Source organism: Prionailurus viverrinus, chromosome D3 (genome assembly GCF_022837055.1).
Source record: "Prionailurus viverrinus isolate Anna chromosome D3, UM_Priviv_1.0, whole genome shotgun sequence".
Taxonomy (NCBI): Eukaryota; Metazoa; Chordata; class Mammalia; order Carnivora; family Felidae; genus Prionailurus; species Prionailurus viverrinus.
In genome coordinates, this window is record NC_062572.1 from 87,693,013 (window position 1) to 87,711,624 (window position 18,612).

Consider the following 18,612-nt stretch of genomic DNA (forward strand, 5'->3'; position numbering starts at 1 on the left):
AAATAGGGTCTCCTTTATGCCATGTTGTTTCTTAAGATGCACAAGATTTACCTAAGGGTTACTCAGTGTAAATAACAGCTTCAGCCTATGTATGCAAGTCCATAAACTATAAAATGTATAGTCTTCTCGGTTCCTACTACAGCGAGTATAAAATTGCAGACTTTTCTTAAGTTCTTTAAATGTCAAGAGCCATCACAGCTTGGAAACAGCGTTATGATAACACAAATGTGAAAATCCTCAAAGAAAACGACTATTTGCTTTCATTAGTAAGAACTGGTAACAGGTGAACTTCAGTAACTGAAGCCTTTGGTGTCTGTTTCTGTGCAGTGTCGTGAACACTTCATCCTTCAAAATCCAGCTAGACATGAGTTTTTACCCTTAGTTCCATCTCATGTACCATTTAAAGGGGTGCTTGTTGGTTGGTTGTTTTGGTCAAGGATGAATCCGCTTCACTAATGGCCATGAAAGTCAAGGAGGAGGGTAACCGCAGGGCGAGGGCATCTTTTACATGGAGAACTGTTACGCACTTGAACACATGAAGACCCATCTCTTTCCCTATCTCTGTTCTCACAGAATGTGTGACACAGGAGAAGGACTATTCACTTTTCAAACAAGGGAAGGAGAAATGATCTATCAGAAGGTCCATTCTGCGACACTGGCCATAGCTGAGCAGCATGAAAGATTAATGCTAGAAATGGAACAGAAAGCCCGGGTAAGGCTCCTTCCTCGGTAACCTAACAGTTGAATGTCGCTGAGGTCTGATACACATTGTGTCTATGTGGGCCCATTCACATCAGCACCCCTGTGTCCACCCCACCCAGGCCCGAGCTCACCCCAGCTACCGAATCTCATCCCTCTAATGCCCTATTCAGCATATGCCAAAAAAGGAGTTATTTGTGGCCACTAGCAGGGAGTCCTACACTCCATGCTTCTCTCAAGGAGGGGTGCGGTGCCTAGAGAATGAAATACAAAGCAATGCTGTCTGCATATTGCCGCACACAGTTGGACAATCAGAGATTCAGATGTGGGCCCAAAATAACCAGCAAAATTAAGTTACTACAAGAAAGGACTCCACTTTCTTTTTGTCTTTGTATTTGTCCTAGATTCTCTGAAGCTTCTAGCTCTTTCTCTGTTTCAGAGCCAATAATAAAATACTTGCAGAAGGAACTTACACTGTTTACCAACAGAATGATTTGTCTGTTACCCTGTTCTGGAACCATGCTAGAGTTTTTGGTCTAGCTAGGGAGCAATTTAGTACAGAATCTGAAATAGTAACTCGTACAAGTGACAGAAAAAATTGTAAGCTTTACTACCAACTTCTCTGAAAAGCAAACAACGGAATGACTGTTGGCCATAATCTTAAGAGTTGGCGATTCTGTCTTTCTTCAGGATTTACAGAGATGCATTAAATTTCATTTGGGAGAGGACAGGCAGAGTTTGGGGAAGCAAGTGGGTCACTCACCAGAAGAACACTCATACTTCTGTCCCAGGTTAAAGATTACAGAGTTCTATATGTAGTATTATATTTATTGTGATTTTTTAAATTCTCCATTACACAGTATTTTGACACATAGAAAACTACCTTTTAAATATAAGAAAACAAAAAAGTGATTTAATGTATAATCTTATGTTATTCTTAGCGCATTTCTAATTTTTCTCAATGCTACATACACATTTTTATCTCTTCATCTAGAATATGCTCTAAAGAACTTTCCTAATACCTAAGTGTAGCAAGTGAAAACCAGGCTTACACGGGACATTTGGTCTTTCACAGGGGTGAATTACACCACTTCATCCCTTGATGAACATTAAGGCTTGAACACTAGTAGGATTATTAATAGGATTGTGTGTTTAATTGAAGAAGCATTAATAAGACGTTGGTATCATTTAGTCTTGTAGAAAGTTTTGGGTTACATTTAAGCCATTGTAACAGTTATCTAATTAATGTGACATTTTTCCAGTGGCTTAAATCACTGAGCAATTAGAACTACCAGATTTCAAATTATTTCCGAATCTGGTGCTTGCAACCAAAATTAACGGTTGTGATGTCACTTGCTATTAGTTAACAGTTAGCAGTTAGCTACACTTAACAGTCGTAGTTCTTTACGTAGAGCTGTTCTGAACAGGCAAAATGCTCTCAGGTAAAGTCATTGAATGGTTTTGTCTTAAAGGAAATTCCAAGAGCTCTTTCACACCACCCTACTGTTGACTATCAGGGAAAGCACTCAGTGTGTGTCCTGGGTTCACATCCCAATTCCACCCTTTACCGGCTATGCCATCTTGGGCATCCTGGGTTATTAACTTCCAAATGTTTCATTTGCCTTTATCTGTAAAATGAGGGCGTAACAGTTCTACTGATTTGGCCGCTATGAGGTATCTGCATTAAAATCTGCAAAGTGCTGAGAACAGATCTGGCACACGGCAAGTGCCACGAAAGCTTCATTATTATAACAGCGATCCATCTGTAGGAGTGATTTTGAATAATTATAAGACTTGCAATGTTTGTGAAGACACTAAATTGTTGTTCCCAACCATAGCTAAATAATATCTTTCAAATCCCTTCTGAGTATGTCTAACGATCTTGTGCCAAAAAATTTGCAAAACAAAATTGAATTCACATTTGCTCTTGATGCTGTGGTATGTGATAAACATGATAATGTCCCGTGCAGCTGAGAGGCAAATCCCCAGAGCGGAGCCACGCGATTGCTGTCAAGGGGTTAGAACCCAGCAGTCCACTTACTAAGATCTCAGGCTGTCTCCAGCTGGAGGGGTGCACCGTGGACCTTGGTGCTTGGAGATGGAAGGACAAGTGGGACAGGAGTTAAACTGCAGGCTCAGTACGGCTCCACCAAAGAAACTAACTATTTCTAGAAATCACAAAATCAGAGACTCCGTCAGTTTGGTGCACACATGCGAATGGAGCATTTGGTTTAATTTCAAAAACAATTGCACAGCTATGCTTTTCTCTGAAGGTTCATGCTAATAAGACTCTTCCATATCTAGTCCATTTTTCAAGGTAAACCCAGCTGGTGATTTTCAGAAGGCATGCTATCACAACTCAACTGCCCAGATTCCTCAAATTCTGGGACCATATGTAAAGATCGCCAGGTATCCCGGGCATCATTTTTACTTTTTATTTTAAGAGACTGCCTTTATATGCACAAATCTCTTTTTTTTTAATGTTTGTTTGTTTGTTTGTTTACTCTGAGAGAGATAGAGACAGCACTAGCAGGGGAGGAACAGAGAGAGAGGGAGAGAGAGAATCCCAAGCAGGCTCCGTGCTGTCAGCACAGAGCCCAACGCAAGGCTGGAACTCACAAACTGCGAGATCATGCCTGAGCCGAAATCAGGAGTCAGTCACTTAACCTATGAGCCACACGGGCGCCCCTGCATGCACACATCTCTTTGAAAAAAGAAGTTCCAACAACTCTGAAATAGTACTTAAATACCCTCTAACTCTTCATTTGCTTATTTAAATTAAATGAAGGCCTATGCTATAAACTAGGCAAAAGTGTAACCTAGGAGTTGGAAAGGTACCCCAAAACCTCAGCTGTAAAAATGATGCACTTTATTTATTATGTATCTAGCACAAAGTAGGAAGATGACACTCCTCATTGGCTTCCGGTTCTAAAAATGGCCCATGTGAGCTTATTATTGAGCACATAGAAAATGTTTACAGATTTTTAATGTAATTTAAGAGATTTTACAAAATCAAATTGCTCACCAGCTATATAAGCAATAAATGCCCCAAACATTGTTATTCAGGCTACTGATGCATTCATTTCCATCCTTTCAAAGAGAGATGATTTAACAGTGTTACTGTTTTATAGATAAAACATTTGAATGAGAAATGATGTCTCAACAACCATTTCTTAACTGAAACAGAGGGAATTCAATATAATCATTTGGCATCACATGTATAAAACCTTGGTTTGCCCTTGTTTATTACCTTCTTGGTGGGGACACAAGAATAAACATGTTTTGACCTATCTCCATAATCTAAGTTAGGCAGCATTTCTATTCTTGTTTAGTCGTATATCTAGATTTTCCCAGCACTGTGAACAAAATAGTACATTTGCACTCCAGAATACTGGATAACAAGAATCATTAAATTGGTAAGGTTATTAAAAAATATTTTTATTTAGGGGCACCTGGGTGACTCAGTTGGTGAAGTGTCTGACTTTGGCCCAGGTCATGAGCTCACGGTCTGTGGGTTCGAGCCCCATGTCTGGCTCTGTGCTGATAGACCAGAGCCTGCAGCCTGTTTCAGTTTCTGTGTCTTCCTCTCTCTCTGCCTCTCCCCAGCTCGTGTTCTGTCTCTCTGTCTCTCAAAAATAAACATTAAAGCAATTTTTTTAGTATATTTGTATTTCCTTCACTGAGAAAGGTAACGAAAGAGTTAATGACGGTTAACCAGATCCAAGAAGTTTTTAAGTAGACTTTAGCCATCAAATACCCACTCACAGCTTTGTAAACGGGTTACTCTGCTCAGAATGTTGCTTGGACGTATCTGGAATACAAGAGAAGAGCAAGAAAGTTTTCTCTCAAGTGACCCAGTAGTTTGTGGGACCAAGTAATTTACACTGCCCAAGTAAGATTATCTCATTACTTTTACTCCTTGAAATAGCACACATTTTCCATGCCTTTCCATGCCATCGAAATTTTTCTAGATAGATTGACAAGATGACACCATCACAAAATTTTGGTCACCGTTACTTTAAACACCTCTTGAGCTCATTCGTATGGTCATGACAGCGGACCCTGACTGATTTCTTAGATCACCAACTTATTGGGAGGCCCTGAGGTAAGCCGCCATGAAGAATGATTTCTGCACTACAAGAAGACACACTTCCCCTTTTGCATTTAGATGTGGACCTTCTGCTTCTCGCTCTTCTGTCCAAGTGGGGATCAGAAAGTGGTCATACAAGGAGGTAGCAATCCTCTGTATCTTCTTTACTTGTTAACCCCCCAAACAGTTTTATTTCAGAAGACAGTTTTGGTTTTTGGGGGTGCTTGGGATATTTGAGCCATGGTACTACTAATTTTGAACTAGGGCTATTTCTGAAGGATTCACCAAGATTCACATATCCGAGGTAATTATTAAACCTGGATGTTTAAGTAAATGGCACCTCTACAATTTGTTTCCATTTCTTGGAGATCATTCTTGTTCTTAGAACTACCAGAGTTCTTGAAATGCTATTACTAAAAGCATTTATAGGTGCTCTACCCCACATGTGCAACATTATCAGGGAAATTTTTCTTGTCTTTGTGATAGAAGCCATCCATCAGAAACCATATCACAAATGTGCCCTTGTGATTCAGCCTGGTGAGGCTGAAATCATCCAAAATGACAAGGCCTCAAATGCCCTGAAATAATTTAATTTTCATAGATCTGTTACACATGTGCACGCACACACACACACACACACACACACATACACACACACAATATGAAAAGAAGTCCTTTTTTCCATTTGGTTTTTGTGTTCATAAGCTTTACATGTGTTATAAAATCCCATAGGTAAGGAGCAATTGAGAAGACATGAATAATTTTCTTTATTGAATTTTCCTGATATCTTACAAAAAAATGAGTAAGTGAAAGGAAAGGGGCATTGTCATTAGTAACTTCTAACCTTGCAACATTGAGAGTGATTTACAAGCCTATTTGTAGATGAACAGCCTTCCATAATAAGAATTACAGTGTATCCTTTAAAAAAGTGTCTGGAATATTCCTATTTCCAATAGTTTTTGCCACCTGGTCACCAGAAGAGCTCTGTGTTAAGGACAAATAGCATCAATATTATTAAAATACCAGCACGACAGCAACCCTATTCCAAGGCCCCAGACGCCACGGGCAGGGCTGGCCGAGTGCGCTGCTGTCCAAAGCTATCAGCCCTGCCATCCTAAGCTCTGGTGGATAGAAAAGAAAAGAATAATAGAGTCTTACATAAAACTTCTTGCTTAGAAAACAAAGGGTTTTCCTTCTCTGTTATTTGTCATTTTACATGCTCTTGTCACTAGAAACATAAGGAATAGAAGCACGTTAAACTCACAGACTTAACAAACTAAACAACCTGACTGTTCCAAGACAGTAAACCTTTTGAACAATAATCATTTAAAAACAAATTCTCCTGTTTCCTTTTCTACTGTCAGATGAAAAGACATTTCTGCCGGAGCAGCAGGGTACGCCAGGGTACGCCACCCATTGGGTTACACTACCCATTGTGTACACTACCTATGTACAAGACCCAGGGTGGCTTGGGGGTGTTTGATGGAGATTTTGCGACGCTGTCATCTTACCAAGGGCAAAGGCATCTCAGGGAAAGGCAAAGTGCGGAGCCCGGGAGAGATAACGAAGCTGGCTTCATAGAAAACTAATTCCAATAGCGACGAGGAATTAAGGAATCTGCCCTCTTAGAGTTATGATTTGTCACAAAACTTACCCAAGTGTTGACTACCTCCAGCCCTGAAATGGTTATTTTTTGTCCTAAATAGTTGCATGAATAGGGAAATACTATTGCATTCCATCAATTCCAAGATGCACGTGTCTTTTTTCATATTTCAACATCTCTCAGGTCAAATATGAGTCAGAGTTTAACTGGTAGACCTATTCTTTCATGGTGCTACCTAAAACAGTGTCTTGTCTTTCAGCCGATGGCGTGTTAGAGCGTGCGAAATACCGTAGTACTCGTTTCAAGCAGTGTCGCAAAGACCCCCCCATTGTTATTCCCAGCTGTCGCCAAATAATATATCCTTCAATTCAAGTACATCTATCTTTCAAGACCATAAGTACCATGGGCTGATTTATAATTTGTGAAGGAATGACAAAGCCTGGGCTCTATCCTAGACAGTTTGGTTCCCCTTCTAGTGAAGGCATTCTTCTTATCACAGTTTACAGGAATCTCTACCTGCTGTGAAAAAATAAAGAACTCGTCTTCCTACGTGGAAAAATTTGAAGAATTTGGAAGCATAATATTCTGATGAGGAGAGCACAGAAAAATTTTAACACTTTTTGCAACTTCTTTTCTAGGTATATTCGTTGAAGTTTAAGAAATTGTAGGAAAAGTTTGAAAGTGCGATTTGGGATCACAAGTGATGTGCGATATCTAATATATAGGAAGATGGGCTAATAAATTCATTCTTCAAAGTTCTACTCATGATTCCATTGCTCAGTATTGTCAGTTATTAATCATAAGACAAGAGCCTTCATTATTACTGACAGTGGCTGATTCCCTGCTGGGAAATACCATTTGCATATATGTGAAATTTTCTTTTACTGATTGATCACAGACACTGATTATAATGAACCAACACAAGCCCAATTAGAACAAATTATTATAGTTGATAACTAAAGTGGACCTGTGATCCTAATTAATCCATTTACTTACTATTGTTCCAGTGCTCAGAACACTAAATGGAAACACTAAAATGCAGTCTCTAAACACACAGACACAGAAAAATACTCATTTGTGCATAAAGGCACAAATGAGGTAGAAATGGTAAGGGGTCAATGTGTAATTTTTCTAGCAAGTGGTGCTGTAACAATTATAATAGTATAGATTTTATTTATACCGTGTTTTTTCCTTAAAATTTGTTGTAGATGCTCTAGATGCCAGTTCAGAAAATGCATCTTGTATATATATAGTCTTTTATATTTAATCAACTTGATTAGAGTTGATAATGTGTGAGGAAAATGACTGGCTGACAGAAAAGAGTACAATTTTCATGTTAAAAAAACAATTTTGTTATTTGTATTGCTAGAATCAAAGAATAATGGGGAGACTATAAGGATGATTCTCTCTCTCTCTCTCTCTCTCTCTCTTAACTCAGATAGCCTTATTTCTTCATGGGCATACAATCTGCTCATGCCAATTATGAGAATGAGCTCCTTAAAGAAGAGCAATAGATTTCAAAGGTCAATCGAGATGACTCCGAGTATAAACACATAATTATGGAATGTACACAGACAACACAAAGAATCTGAGTGTCTTTTCTTTGGATAAAATGGCAAGAAAAAAATGCCGGCCAGTATTGGGCCAATCAGAATCCACCAGACGGATGTAAGAATTGTGTGGGGAGATACGTAAGCTTACTTGCAAGGAGTGTGAGCATAATTGTCAATTTCTGGGAGTATCCAGTGAATTATTATTTATTCAATGGATGTATTCGCTGAAGCAGAGCAGCACAGTGGCTATTCAGGTAGACGTTAGAGAAAGAAAGAGCTGTGTGACCTCGTATGAGGCATTTACCTTTGCTGTGTCTTAGTTACCTTTTCATGAAAGAGGGAAGGAAGGAGCAAGAATAATATCTACTCAGACTGTTAGGATACCAGCTGGTCTGCAGTAAAAGCCCAGGTATTAGCTAAGTCATGAGATGGGTGGCAAAAGAAAAACGCTGAGCTTTATTTTTAAGTGGGTAAAATTTTATAACCGCTGTTAAAAGTTCATCCCAGCTTTCATTATGTGCAGACTTTGGAAATTGTTTATATAAACTTTAATACAGTCTCTAGATAATTTAGATATTACAAAATCAAGACAGTGAACATTTTATTTACACATGAAATGTCATCTTTCAATATGTAGACATCACGTTTCTTATATTCAGAGAGTAGCTCCCTAAATGCGTCTACTTACAAATAAGAGATTCATAGATAATTGATAGATAAGGAAAGAATATATATATTCTTAAAGACATTACTGGTTACAGATAAGAATGGTGTTCAAAGTATTTATGTATATGTTTGTAATCATTTCTGATGTTATTCTAAAGCTCGGCTTTTTTACATTCTATGAAAGTACTTTGATCAATACATGGTTTAAAACATATAATGATGACATACATTTTGGTTCAAGTTTAAACCAAAATAACCAGAATAACATTCTGCAAAGTCCAATTCTAAATGACATCTAGCAACTTCCATTAAATGACTAAATGACATCGTGTTTGTTAGTCTTGTGCCAACTCAGCAAGGTATCTTCTAATTCCTTTTCATTTATCTTGAATAAAATGGAAGATTAAGTGTGAGTTGTCCCCTATTGAAAATTAAGTCAAGTCTGTGAAAAACCAATTGCCCGTAAACCTTCAAACTTCAGAGGACTGTTTGAGTAAATCCAAACAGTGCTGAGCTTGGCTGGCTAGAGCTCTCTGGGGTTTCTTTTTCTCTACAGTTTTCAAGTTTCATGAGCTCTTTTCCAAGAACAAATAAACTAAATGTTCCCGACTGGGACTGCACTTGGGTTCACCATTTCCTTGTTAAGCAGCATGACGTGTTTTGGTGACCTCTGACATGGATCTCGCGTGTTACCTTTTCATGTCCCCTGACCTCTCAGAGCTTTGGAGTGCTTCTTCTCTACAGTGTCGTTCCCTACCCAGTTCCTCTGGTCTCAGCCATACCAGGGAACATGTCGACATAGCCACTCAGGAGACCCATAATCATTTAAAAACAATGTCTTTTCCCGGCTTATGTTACGCATGTGTGCAAACCCACACGCACACACGCAGCCCACACCCTGCTACCAGCGCTGCTCCCCTGGGTCTCGCCTGTGTCCTGCCTCTCACACCTGCCCATACTGAACATCTGTGCCACATATTCCTATTTCTTGAATTTTGTACTTCGATTAAGCTCTCAGACTTTTGTCTAAGAACCCGACGGTCTTCACTGTTACTCGTTTGATAGCTCATTTTGGACATCTTTCCACGTCTTGATCACGTATCGCATAGATGCGTCTGTTGTAAGCCACCTCTCCCATGTAGTAGAGGCAAGAGTGAGCCAGGAGTTTCTACCAAGCCCTTCAGATGGGGCAAACATTGTGTTCTTCCCTCTAAAAGCATCACATTATGAAATATTAACAACGACACTTGAGGTAGATTATATTAACTTCAGTTCGCAGAGAAGGAAAACTTGAATCTTAAAAAAAAATGTTTTAAGCGTGTCGCCTGAGGTCAAATGACAAGGCAGAGGTGGAGTCCATGGGTGAGAACAGGTGTGCTGACAGCCAAGCATGTGTGCCTAACAACTCCGGATTGAGCGGCTCTGGTTGTAATGCCCTCTCCTCAACGTTAGAGAGAGGCACACTCGTCCCTGCCTCTGGGCCATGCGGTTGACCTGGTTGGTGCAATTCTCCTCACATCTGCTCCCTGAGGAGAAAGGATCCTGTCATTTATTTCACAGTGATTTGTGTCTGCCAAGATTTAGGGGCCAGGGGCAGGCTGCCCCAAAATGTGCCACTCTGGCATATTGACGATTTTGAATTAAAGCTACTTAAAATCAGCCTGTGCAAGAAGGGCACTCAGACCCTCCTCTGTCCCACTGAAAGCAGGAAGTAAATCTCCTGTGTGAAAGGCGCCCTCCCTGCTCCAGGAAAGAATGGCACCTTCTTGTCACCAGAGATGGGAAATTGGGAGCTGAGAAGGCCGCATAAACACCCCCTGATTACTTTTTACTCATTTACTGCCTTAGCCCAAATTTGGTTTGGAATTCCTTACTTTTTTAAATTTTATTTATTTATTTATTGAGAGAGACAGAGAGAGAGCAAGCCGGGAGGGTCAGAGAGAGAAGGAAAGAGAAATCTCAAACAGGATCCACACTATCAGTGCAGAGCCCGATGCAGGGCTTGAACTCACAAACTGTGACATCATGACCTGAGCTGAAACCAAGAGTCTTATGCTTAACTGGCTGAGCCACCCAGGCACCCCCAGAAGTCCTTACTAATTGAAGCTTCCTAAGTTAACGTCTCTTTGTCCCATCAGTTCCTCACAGATTTATTGTGTCTTTGTCTAAAAAGTATAAAATCTACCTGCCTTGATCATCTCGTTGGGTCTCAGTTTCATTATTGGGCCTCTGTGCACACATAATAAAACTTTGGGGTTTTTTACCTGCAAATCTGTCTCAGGTAAATTTAACTCTTAGTCCAGCTAGAAGACCTCGAAAGGTAGGGAAGGCATCTTTTCTTCTCTTCAACATCATGGTCTTTGAAGTCTCAGAGACATCATTCACTGCCTATGGCACCATGAAAAAATTGTATTATCCCTCTGAGTCTCATTTTCCTTGACTGTAAAGTTCAGATGGCGTGATTATTGACAATTTATGTGGATATTAAACAACATCTGAAATCAGTTTGCACGTTGCCAGGCACACAGGGAATGACTCATAAATGTTAACCTATAAATGCTACCTTTTTCCTCCCACAATTGTTGAGATCTATACCTCGAGTGCTAATAAGGCTTTAAATTTTCTAGTCAATTATTGGGCAGATACAGACCAAAAGTAAAGTTGGTTAGCAGGTTTTTTTTAATAGACAGATGAATTTATGTAGGGGGACACAAATTAGCATTAATGTTTATCACAGGGGGAGGCAGAATCTCAAAATAGCAAAGGGAGATTGCAAAAGGCAATCAGGTAACCTGGATAATTATTTTGGCAAAAGCAGGAAAAGGTGTTGTGGCCAGTACCGGAATCCCAAAGTTTCCAGGACCCACCAGCTTCTTTTTGGCAGGGTGGGTGCTTTGAAAGTACAGAGCTGTATCTTATATATTGTAACATGTTGGAGAGGAAGCTCATTTTCCCCCAGAGATCAACATCAAAGTCCAAAAAGCAGTGGACTAAGAAATCAAGAGAACTGTTTCCTATTAGAGGGTCTATAGTTGGGATTTTACCGTGAGCAAATCCCTGAGTTTTGGGGGTTGTGATTTTTCCATCTGTAAAAAGTGAACGGCTGGATCCTCTAAGAAGGGTTCAAACGTTGAATTACGTGGCCCGCCCGCATGGTAAGCCTGGGCTTTGTCCAAACATGGCAGTTCAGAGTAGTCAGACTTCCAGAGTAACTCAGGACAGGTGGAGGGAAGAAGACAGGTAGAGGCCATCTAAGGCATAGCCAAAACAGACATAATGTCATGTCTGCGTTGCCTTATTCATCAAATCAGTCACTGGTCAGCCGAGATTTAAGAGGAGGGAGCCCATCACCCTGTATCTGAATGCAGCCATCTTCAATCCTCCACACAAATAATGCATATGGAATACCACCTGGGATACGATTCCATTGAAAGACATTGCCCAGAATGGCTTGATAGTTCATGAGCGTACTCAATACCTGGTTTTGAAGAACAACTGAGGAATGGATTCTCTGATGTGTAGAAGATTAAAAATCTGAGGTATGATGGACAAGATAGGTACCTTTGGCAGAGATCGGGAGAACGTAGACATTCAGGTTTTCAAACACAGATTTTTCACTTTTCTGAATTAGATATTGAAGTAGAATAAAAAGAAACTAAAGAAACAAGTGAAGAACTAGAAGGTTAAAGGTTACCTGTGATTTGAAAACCGTGAAGACCAAGAAGGAGAGAAATGAGGTGAAGAAACAATTGGTGATTCGGATGAGAATCTTATGGAGGAAATTCTCAACTTACTTGTTTCCAGGAGAAAAATATGTTCACTGTGTTTCCATGGTGCTTAAGACTGACCATTTAGGAAGAAATATGTTTCCCAGAATTAAAAAATAGAAGGAAAAGTAATTTGGGGAAGGTGAATTGACCACGGATGGTGTATTGTATACTAATAAACAGATCACAATATATTAGAACAATAAAGTGTAGACAGAAGTGTGATTAATATGAGATTGGCTTTATGAATTAATTGATGTTTATTAATGGACATTGCTCACACTAACTAAAGACGTTATGTGTTGGAATTCAGTTTATACCTCACTGAGAAATTGGCTTTAAAGGTGAAAGCCCTTTTGTCCCAGTGCTAATTTCATAAAATGAGCTTTGCCTCTATTCCTTGCAGGAGTGGATATTTAGTATGTATCCTGATACTTGTTAACGGTCATAGCCCCACACACAGAGATTCTCCAAATGCTAGGTCTGGGGAAAATCCAGAAGTGTGTGTGGTCAACAAACATCCCAAAGGTTCTAGAAAGCACCACCCTATTATAACCCAGAAACCTGGCTTCTCCCCCACTCCCTCCACCTACCAACCATAGGCTGTTGGTGTGGTTAGCATATCTGTTTTCACGATAGGAAGGAAAATTTCGAACTATCCCACAATTTGAAAACTCTATAAATTGGTTACGATGTTGCCACTGAAAGCCATCTTTAAAAAAAATAACCTTTAACAGGGCCAGACTTTCAAGTTCACTGAGTAGGGCACTTGGGTGGCAAGTCATAGCGGTTGTAGAAATGCCTCACTGCTGAAATGTGGAATCACATCAAAACGTTCACGCCCTTTGGCTTCATCTTCCATTAAAATGGAGAAACCTCTCAGCTTTATATGGCTTTAAAGAGCCTGTTACAGCCTATCAGGTCCTTTCCTGACCACGTCTTCAGTGGAGGGTGGGAACCTGGATGCAAAGTATGGGAAGGGCCAGAGGCGGGGCGGTGCGGTGGGAAAGGGCACCCACACGGAGCAAACAGGTCTCTAAGCTCACACCCGACAGACGTGATCTTCGCAGCTCCCCCTTCTGCCAAGAGTCAGATATTCAATCAGGAGGAAATGTGAGGTTTTATTGATTAGAGGATTTCCCGTTGCCCATCAGAAAGCGAACATTTGCTCAGATTGTGTCAGGGAAATGTGCACTAAGAACAAATAAAACAATTTCTGGAGGTTTTTAAAAACCTAGAGTGAATCAATCAAAGTGAATTTATTTCTTGAAAATGCAATGTAAAGTTTCATTCTCTTGGAACAAATCCTACGCTTGAGCACCTGAGTGACGTTGTGTCGATCTCTGGGGCTACCCTTAAAATTTATGTTTCAAGTGAGAACATAATTGCCACATTTTTATCACAGAACTTCTCAGGGAAAACACGTTTTTAATATGTAAAAGATCCTATCGCAGGAGCGCAGAAAAACATCCATTGGAGAAAAGATCCCTTGGGCAAGGGTGAGAGGAGGTGTCTGGAAAAATTGTAAACAGAAATGGGTGAAAAGGATTAATGGTATCCTGTGTTTGGTGCCATTTGGGAGTATGTGTTTGTGAAAGGGCTTGCCCCCGCCCCCAAGCTGAACTATTTTATAGTTCAGTAAATTGCAGAAAGCTGATAGTAATGCACATAATTCTTGTTCAATAAATGCACACAAACTTGTCTGGTGGTGGGTACACCTGGTTATTTCTGGCTGTTTCCCTGCGCTCCTGGTTAACTGTATGCCCTTTGAATTCTCCCTGGAATCGGTTGTACCATCTATTTGTTCCTTCTAAATCAATGAATGAGATCCAATTGCCTATAAGTGTTCGCTTCATATATGTTTGGAGTCATTCATTTACCTTTTTTAAAAAAAGCTAACCTTAAACAGCAAATCAGACAGGTATCTATAACAGATTTGGTCACATAATGCCCACATTTAACCCTCAACTTCTGAAAGGGCAGATTTCAGTCTAATATTTTGCATCAATCCTGACACATTTCCTTTTTCTTTTAGCTTCAGACAAGCTTGACTGAGCCAATGACGTTATCCAAATCGATATCTCTTCCTCGTAGCGCCTACTGGCATCACATCACCCGTCAGAACAGTGTTGGAGAAATCTACAGTTTGCAAGGCAAGTAACTTGAAAATAATCAAGCGGCACCTCCATTAGCTTCCTACAGGTGGGCCAGGAGGCATGCAAATTGCCTTGCTTCCGTTTCCTCCATTTTTCATTTATCAGCTGTCACTGGCCACAGTGGGGGCTCTGAGATTTATAGTGGCGTTTCTAAAGCTATCATTGCACAGTCTCATGGTAGAAATTATTCCAAAAAGTCGCTGAGGGCTGAGGACTGTATTTGGCACCTGACTAGAACATTGTACATAAAAACTGGAACTTGACTGGAACATTATACAAAACATTATCAGAAGCTTAAAGTAGCTGATCCTAGGGTCTGTTTCATGCTGTTTTATAAAGGATTTTTTCCTTAGCATCCTTTTTTAATAGGATTGAATATCAGTTCAGGGGGCTGATTTCAGGCTCTGTAATAAAACACTACACAAACCGATTCTCAAAAGTCTTCAAGTGTAGCCAGAGCCTTGGCACAGAAATAATTCTGGAGGGTGCAAGGCAGGAGATAAGTGTGAATACTTTGCTTCTGTACTTTTCCTAATGATTGGGAATGGTTCACCAGATGAATCAGATTCATAGACAGCAGATATTTGATCGACTGCAGCACAAACCTCAGATTTGGCGTTCTTTTTTTTTTTTTCCTATTCTTTCCCTGTTGTCTTAAAATGAATAGTCTTATCCTTCAGATAAAATATTCAGCTATAAGCAATTGACTTACAGCTTACCAAGACTGAAGGAAGTGGGAACTTAGAAAAATAAGGCTAACAAAACACAGCTAAAAAACAGCTCATCCAACAAAGAGTTTTTGAGCACAATGGGTTTGAACGTAATAGGCACCCAGTAAATCCCTGGTGAAGAAATGACCGGTATGACCTTCAGCATAGTTGGACATTCAGACTGTTTTTCCATTCATACTTTAACTTTTGCTCCTATCGATAACACGAAGTCTTTCAACAACAACAGCAAAATGTTTTGGCGATGCGGAAACTGAAATGGTGCATTTTTAAAGCAATATCTGCTTTCCAGCATTTCAAACCTAGACTAATGGAATTTGGTCAGTGGGAATTAATGATGAAAGATTCGTTCTGCAAGGAAAAGCTGTCAGAACAATTTTAGTCATTTGTTGCTGGTACTTGCATTTTATATTTTAAATGAACCCTCTTATGGAGAGTTATTATCTTTTTGTGTTATTTCTTTGTATGAGAAAACCTTTAACAGGATAAGGAGTAGAGGGTCGAGGAGACTCTTGAATGTCTTGTGGATCACAAAGAGGAGACCACATCTTGCTTTTTTGCTTCTGCTCAAATGCTAAGTTGTGATCTTGGGAGATTAATCTTGCTTGCTCCTATGATTAGAAATAATTAGAAAATATGCTTTTAGTGTAAGGTTATTTTTATTTAAACCTAAACAGATGGGTGTAATTATTGTTAAAAAACAAAATTCAACCGAGTAAATTTTACAAATCGTGTTGGCTTTATTCAGTTATTCATGAATGAAAAGCATGCCATATAGCAGTTGGGAAGGAGGTCTGAGGAGCTATATGTAATGAAAGACTTTTATAGGGAGACAGAGCGGGACAAGGAAATTATACTGGACAAGAATGAACTGGGTGTAGCAAAGTCATCTCCTTAAGGGGACCACAGAGGTCTATAAGATAGAATCCCTCACTAGCATTGACCACATAGTTCCCCATTGACTGGTTTAAGAGTCTGTTTCTGGGAGAGCAGAAACTCTAATTATGTGTTAAGTCTTGGGTAGGCATCATGAGGTTTAGCCTAAGTGACTCCATATTGAGTCTACTGTCTTGTTTTTAACAATACTGATGTTTAATAAAATAATAAAAATATTTTTGTAAAATAATAACTTTATTATGTAAAATAAAAAATACATGTATTTTTGTATTTTTCATGCAAAAATACAAATGGCCACATTTCTAAGCAAAAAGAAAGTGAGATGTTACTACAAATAAGTTGGAAAAAGGTTGGAGCCAATGTCGTGATACCTTTGGGTTTTGACAAGAGTTTGGTCTATAAATCCAGCAAATGAAAGATTGTTGTTTGCATGGTAGTGTGTGGGGAATTTTTCTCCAAAGGAAGAGCTGACATTGAGACTGATACACAATATCAGAAATAATTTCATATGCATCCAACAAAACAATGCCAGAATGCATTTAAATTTCTCAAAACGCTGCTGAAGACTTGCCAACGGACAGTGTTGACTTACAATATAACAGTCAGTAACTGATTAGAACACTCTAGGATCTATCTCACTGATCTTAATTTCCAGCAAGGTAAGGACTTAAATGCTTTATCAATTATGATGAGTAGTTTGCTTGTATGGTCTCAAGACCACATTCTTCCTTGGTTGTTTGTCATTTTTGTGTAACAAAGAAATATGTGTCGACTAAGGTGATTACCGCAAGTCCAATAAATACAGAATGTATTTGATGTAAATTACGTTTCACTATATTGCGGGTTTACTTTTGTATTGTATGCTTCTTAGAGCAATACATTTTATATTTTACATACTCCTTATTTTATAGTTATATCATATACGGAGAGATATAAACATCTAGATGGATAGCTAGATCCTAGGTGAGTAGATGATATCTAAATAGATACAGAGGTAAATTGTTAGAGATGCTTTGACAAAGCTGATATATTTTATTCTCCTTTTGTTCTGTTGAGGCAGTCAAGTTAAGCAAAGGACAAGAGTCTTTTGACCATAGCTTTTTATTGGTGTGGAATCTACACAGGCTTCGTGCTCATGGATTCAGGGCAGGATAAAACTACCGAAACAAGAAAGAAAAATAGAAAAGTGAACCTTAGCACCCCTTCATACACATCTACATTTTTTTTTTCAATAAACCACATTTGAAAGTGTAGTTATTTTGTGTCTCACTTCCTTGGTGGTGCTCCATGAAGGGCATCACTTCTTTACAAAGGGGAAAATACAGTCTGATCTTCCAGAGTCAAGGGAAAAATCTGACGATGGTGGGTGTTACATTGTCAAATAACCTGCAGGTAGCAATGAGAAATAAAAATGTACCGTTAGAATTTTTCATCATATTTCCTACATTCTAACTGTGAAGCTGAGATCAATATGAATTAAATTCAGCAGGCTTTCATTCAGAAGGCAAAGGGGGAAAAGCTTTATATCTCTAAACCTTAGTAGATTGGGATTCATTAATAAGCACTGCATGTTCTAGAACTGAAAAAATATTCATGGTGTGCAAACAAATCTATTCTGTTAAGACGTACCTATAACTTTGATGGCCGGTCACCCTCAAAACTTCACTTGCTCTATTTTATTGGCTTCATTTCTGTCACCTGTTCTATAACTATAGTAGCGAGAGACACTGAAAAAGACCAACATGTCAATACTGGCATCCTGCATTTACTTTAATATTTGGGAAAAAAGAGTAACTTACTTTAACAAGTACAAGTTAGCTAAGGACGAGGCACTACTATGCAAAATCTCTACGCCTAAATGGCTGGTAAGAGGTTGGGTCACGTCACGTCTTCTTGCAGAGGGTGTGAGTAAAGACTTTTCCTGTTCTTGATTTTGTCCAGATAATCAGGATGATTAGTTTGTATTAGAAAGTAAGTTTCTGTTTGTATTTCTCTGACTTACGCGTTAATGAAAAATTTTTGGGCCACGACGCATTCTAGGGATGCTGTCTCTAGACTTAGGCAGACCATACACTTCCAGGGAAGGAAACATGATTTTGAACTCTTGACTCAAAAGTAAATGCTTAAGGGGTGCCTGGGTGACTCAGTCACTTAAGTATGCAAGTCTTGACTTGAGCTTAGGTCATAAGCTAACAGTTTGTGGGATTGTCTCCCTCTCTCTCTGCCCCTCCCCTGCTCCCCCCCCCCACTCAAAATAAACTTTAAAAAAGTCAATGCTTAAAAAAATACCATTTGTTTAATATTGCTAGACTTAAGATTTTTGCTCTAAGGCCATTAGCAGATGTATTAAGAGCACGAGGAACACTAAAAAAAAAAAAATTTAAAAAGGATGAGGGGCGCCTGGGTGGCACAGTCGGTTGAGCGTCCGACTTCGGCTCAGGTCATGATCTCAC

The 18,612-nt window shown here is 39.4% G+C and overlaps 1 protein-coding gene across 1 annotated transcript in view; it reads left to right on the plus strand.

Annotated features, from left to right (window-relative positions):
* DOK6 (docking protein 6) overlaps positions 1 to 18,612 on the plus strand; it is a 369,110-nt gene that overhangs the window by 287,207 nt on the left and 63,291 nt on the right. Inside the window, exons 6-7 of the mRNA XM_047828764.1 lie at positions 574 to 712; positions 14,414 to 14,531. Coding sequence (XP_047684720.1) covers positions 574 to 712; positions 14,414 to 14,531 — 257 coding nt within the window. The remainder of the gene's footprint in view (positions 1 to 573; positions 713 to 14,413; positions 14,532 to 18,612) is intronic.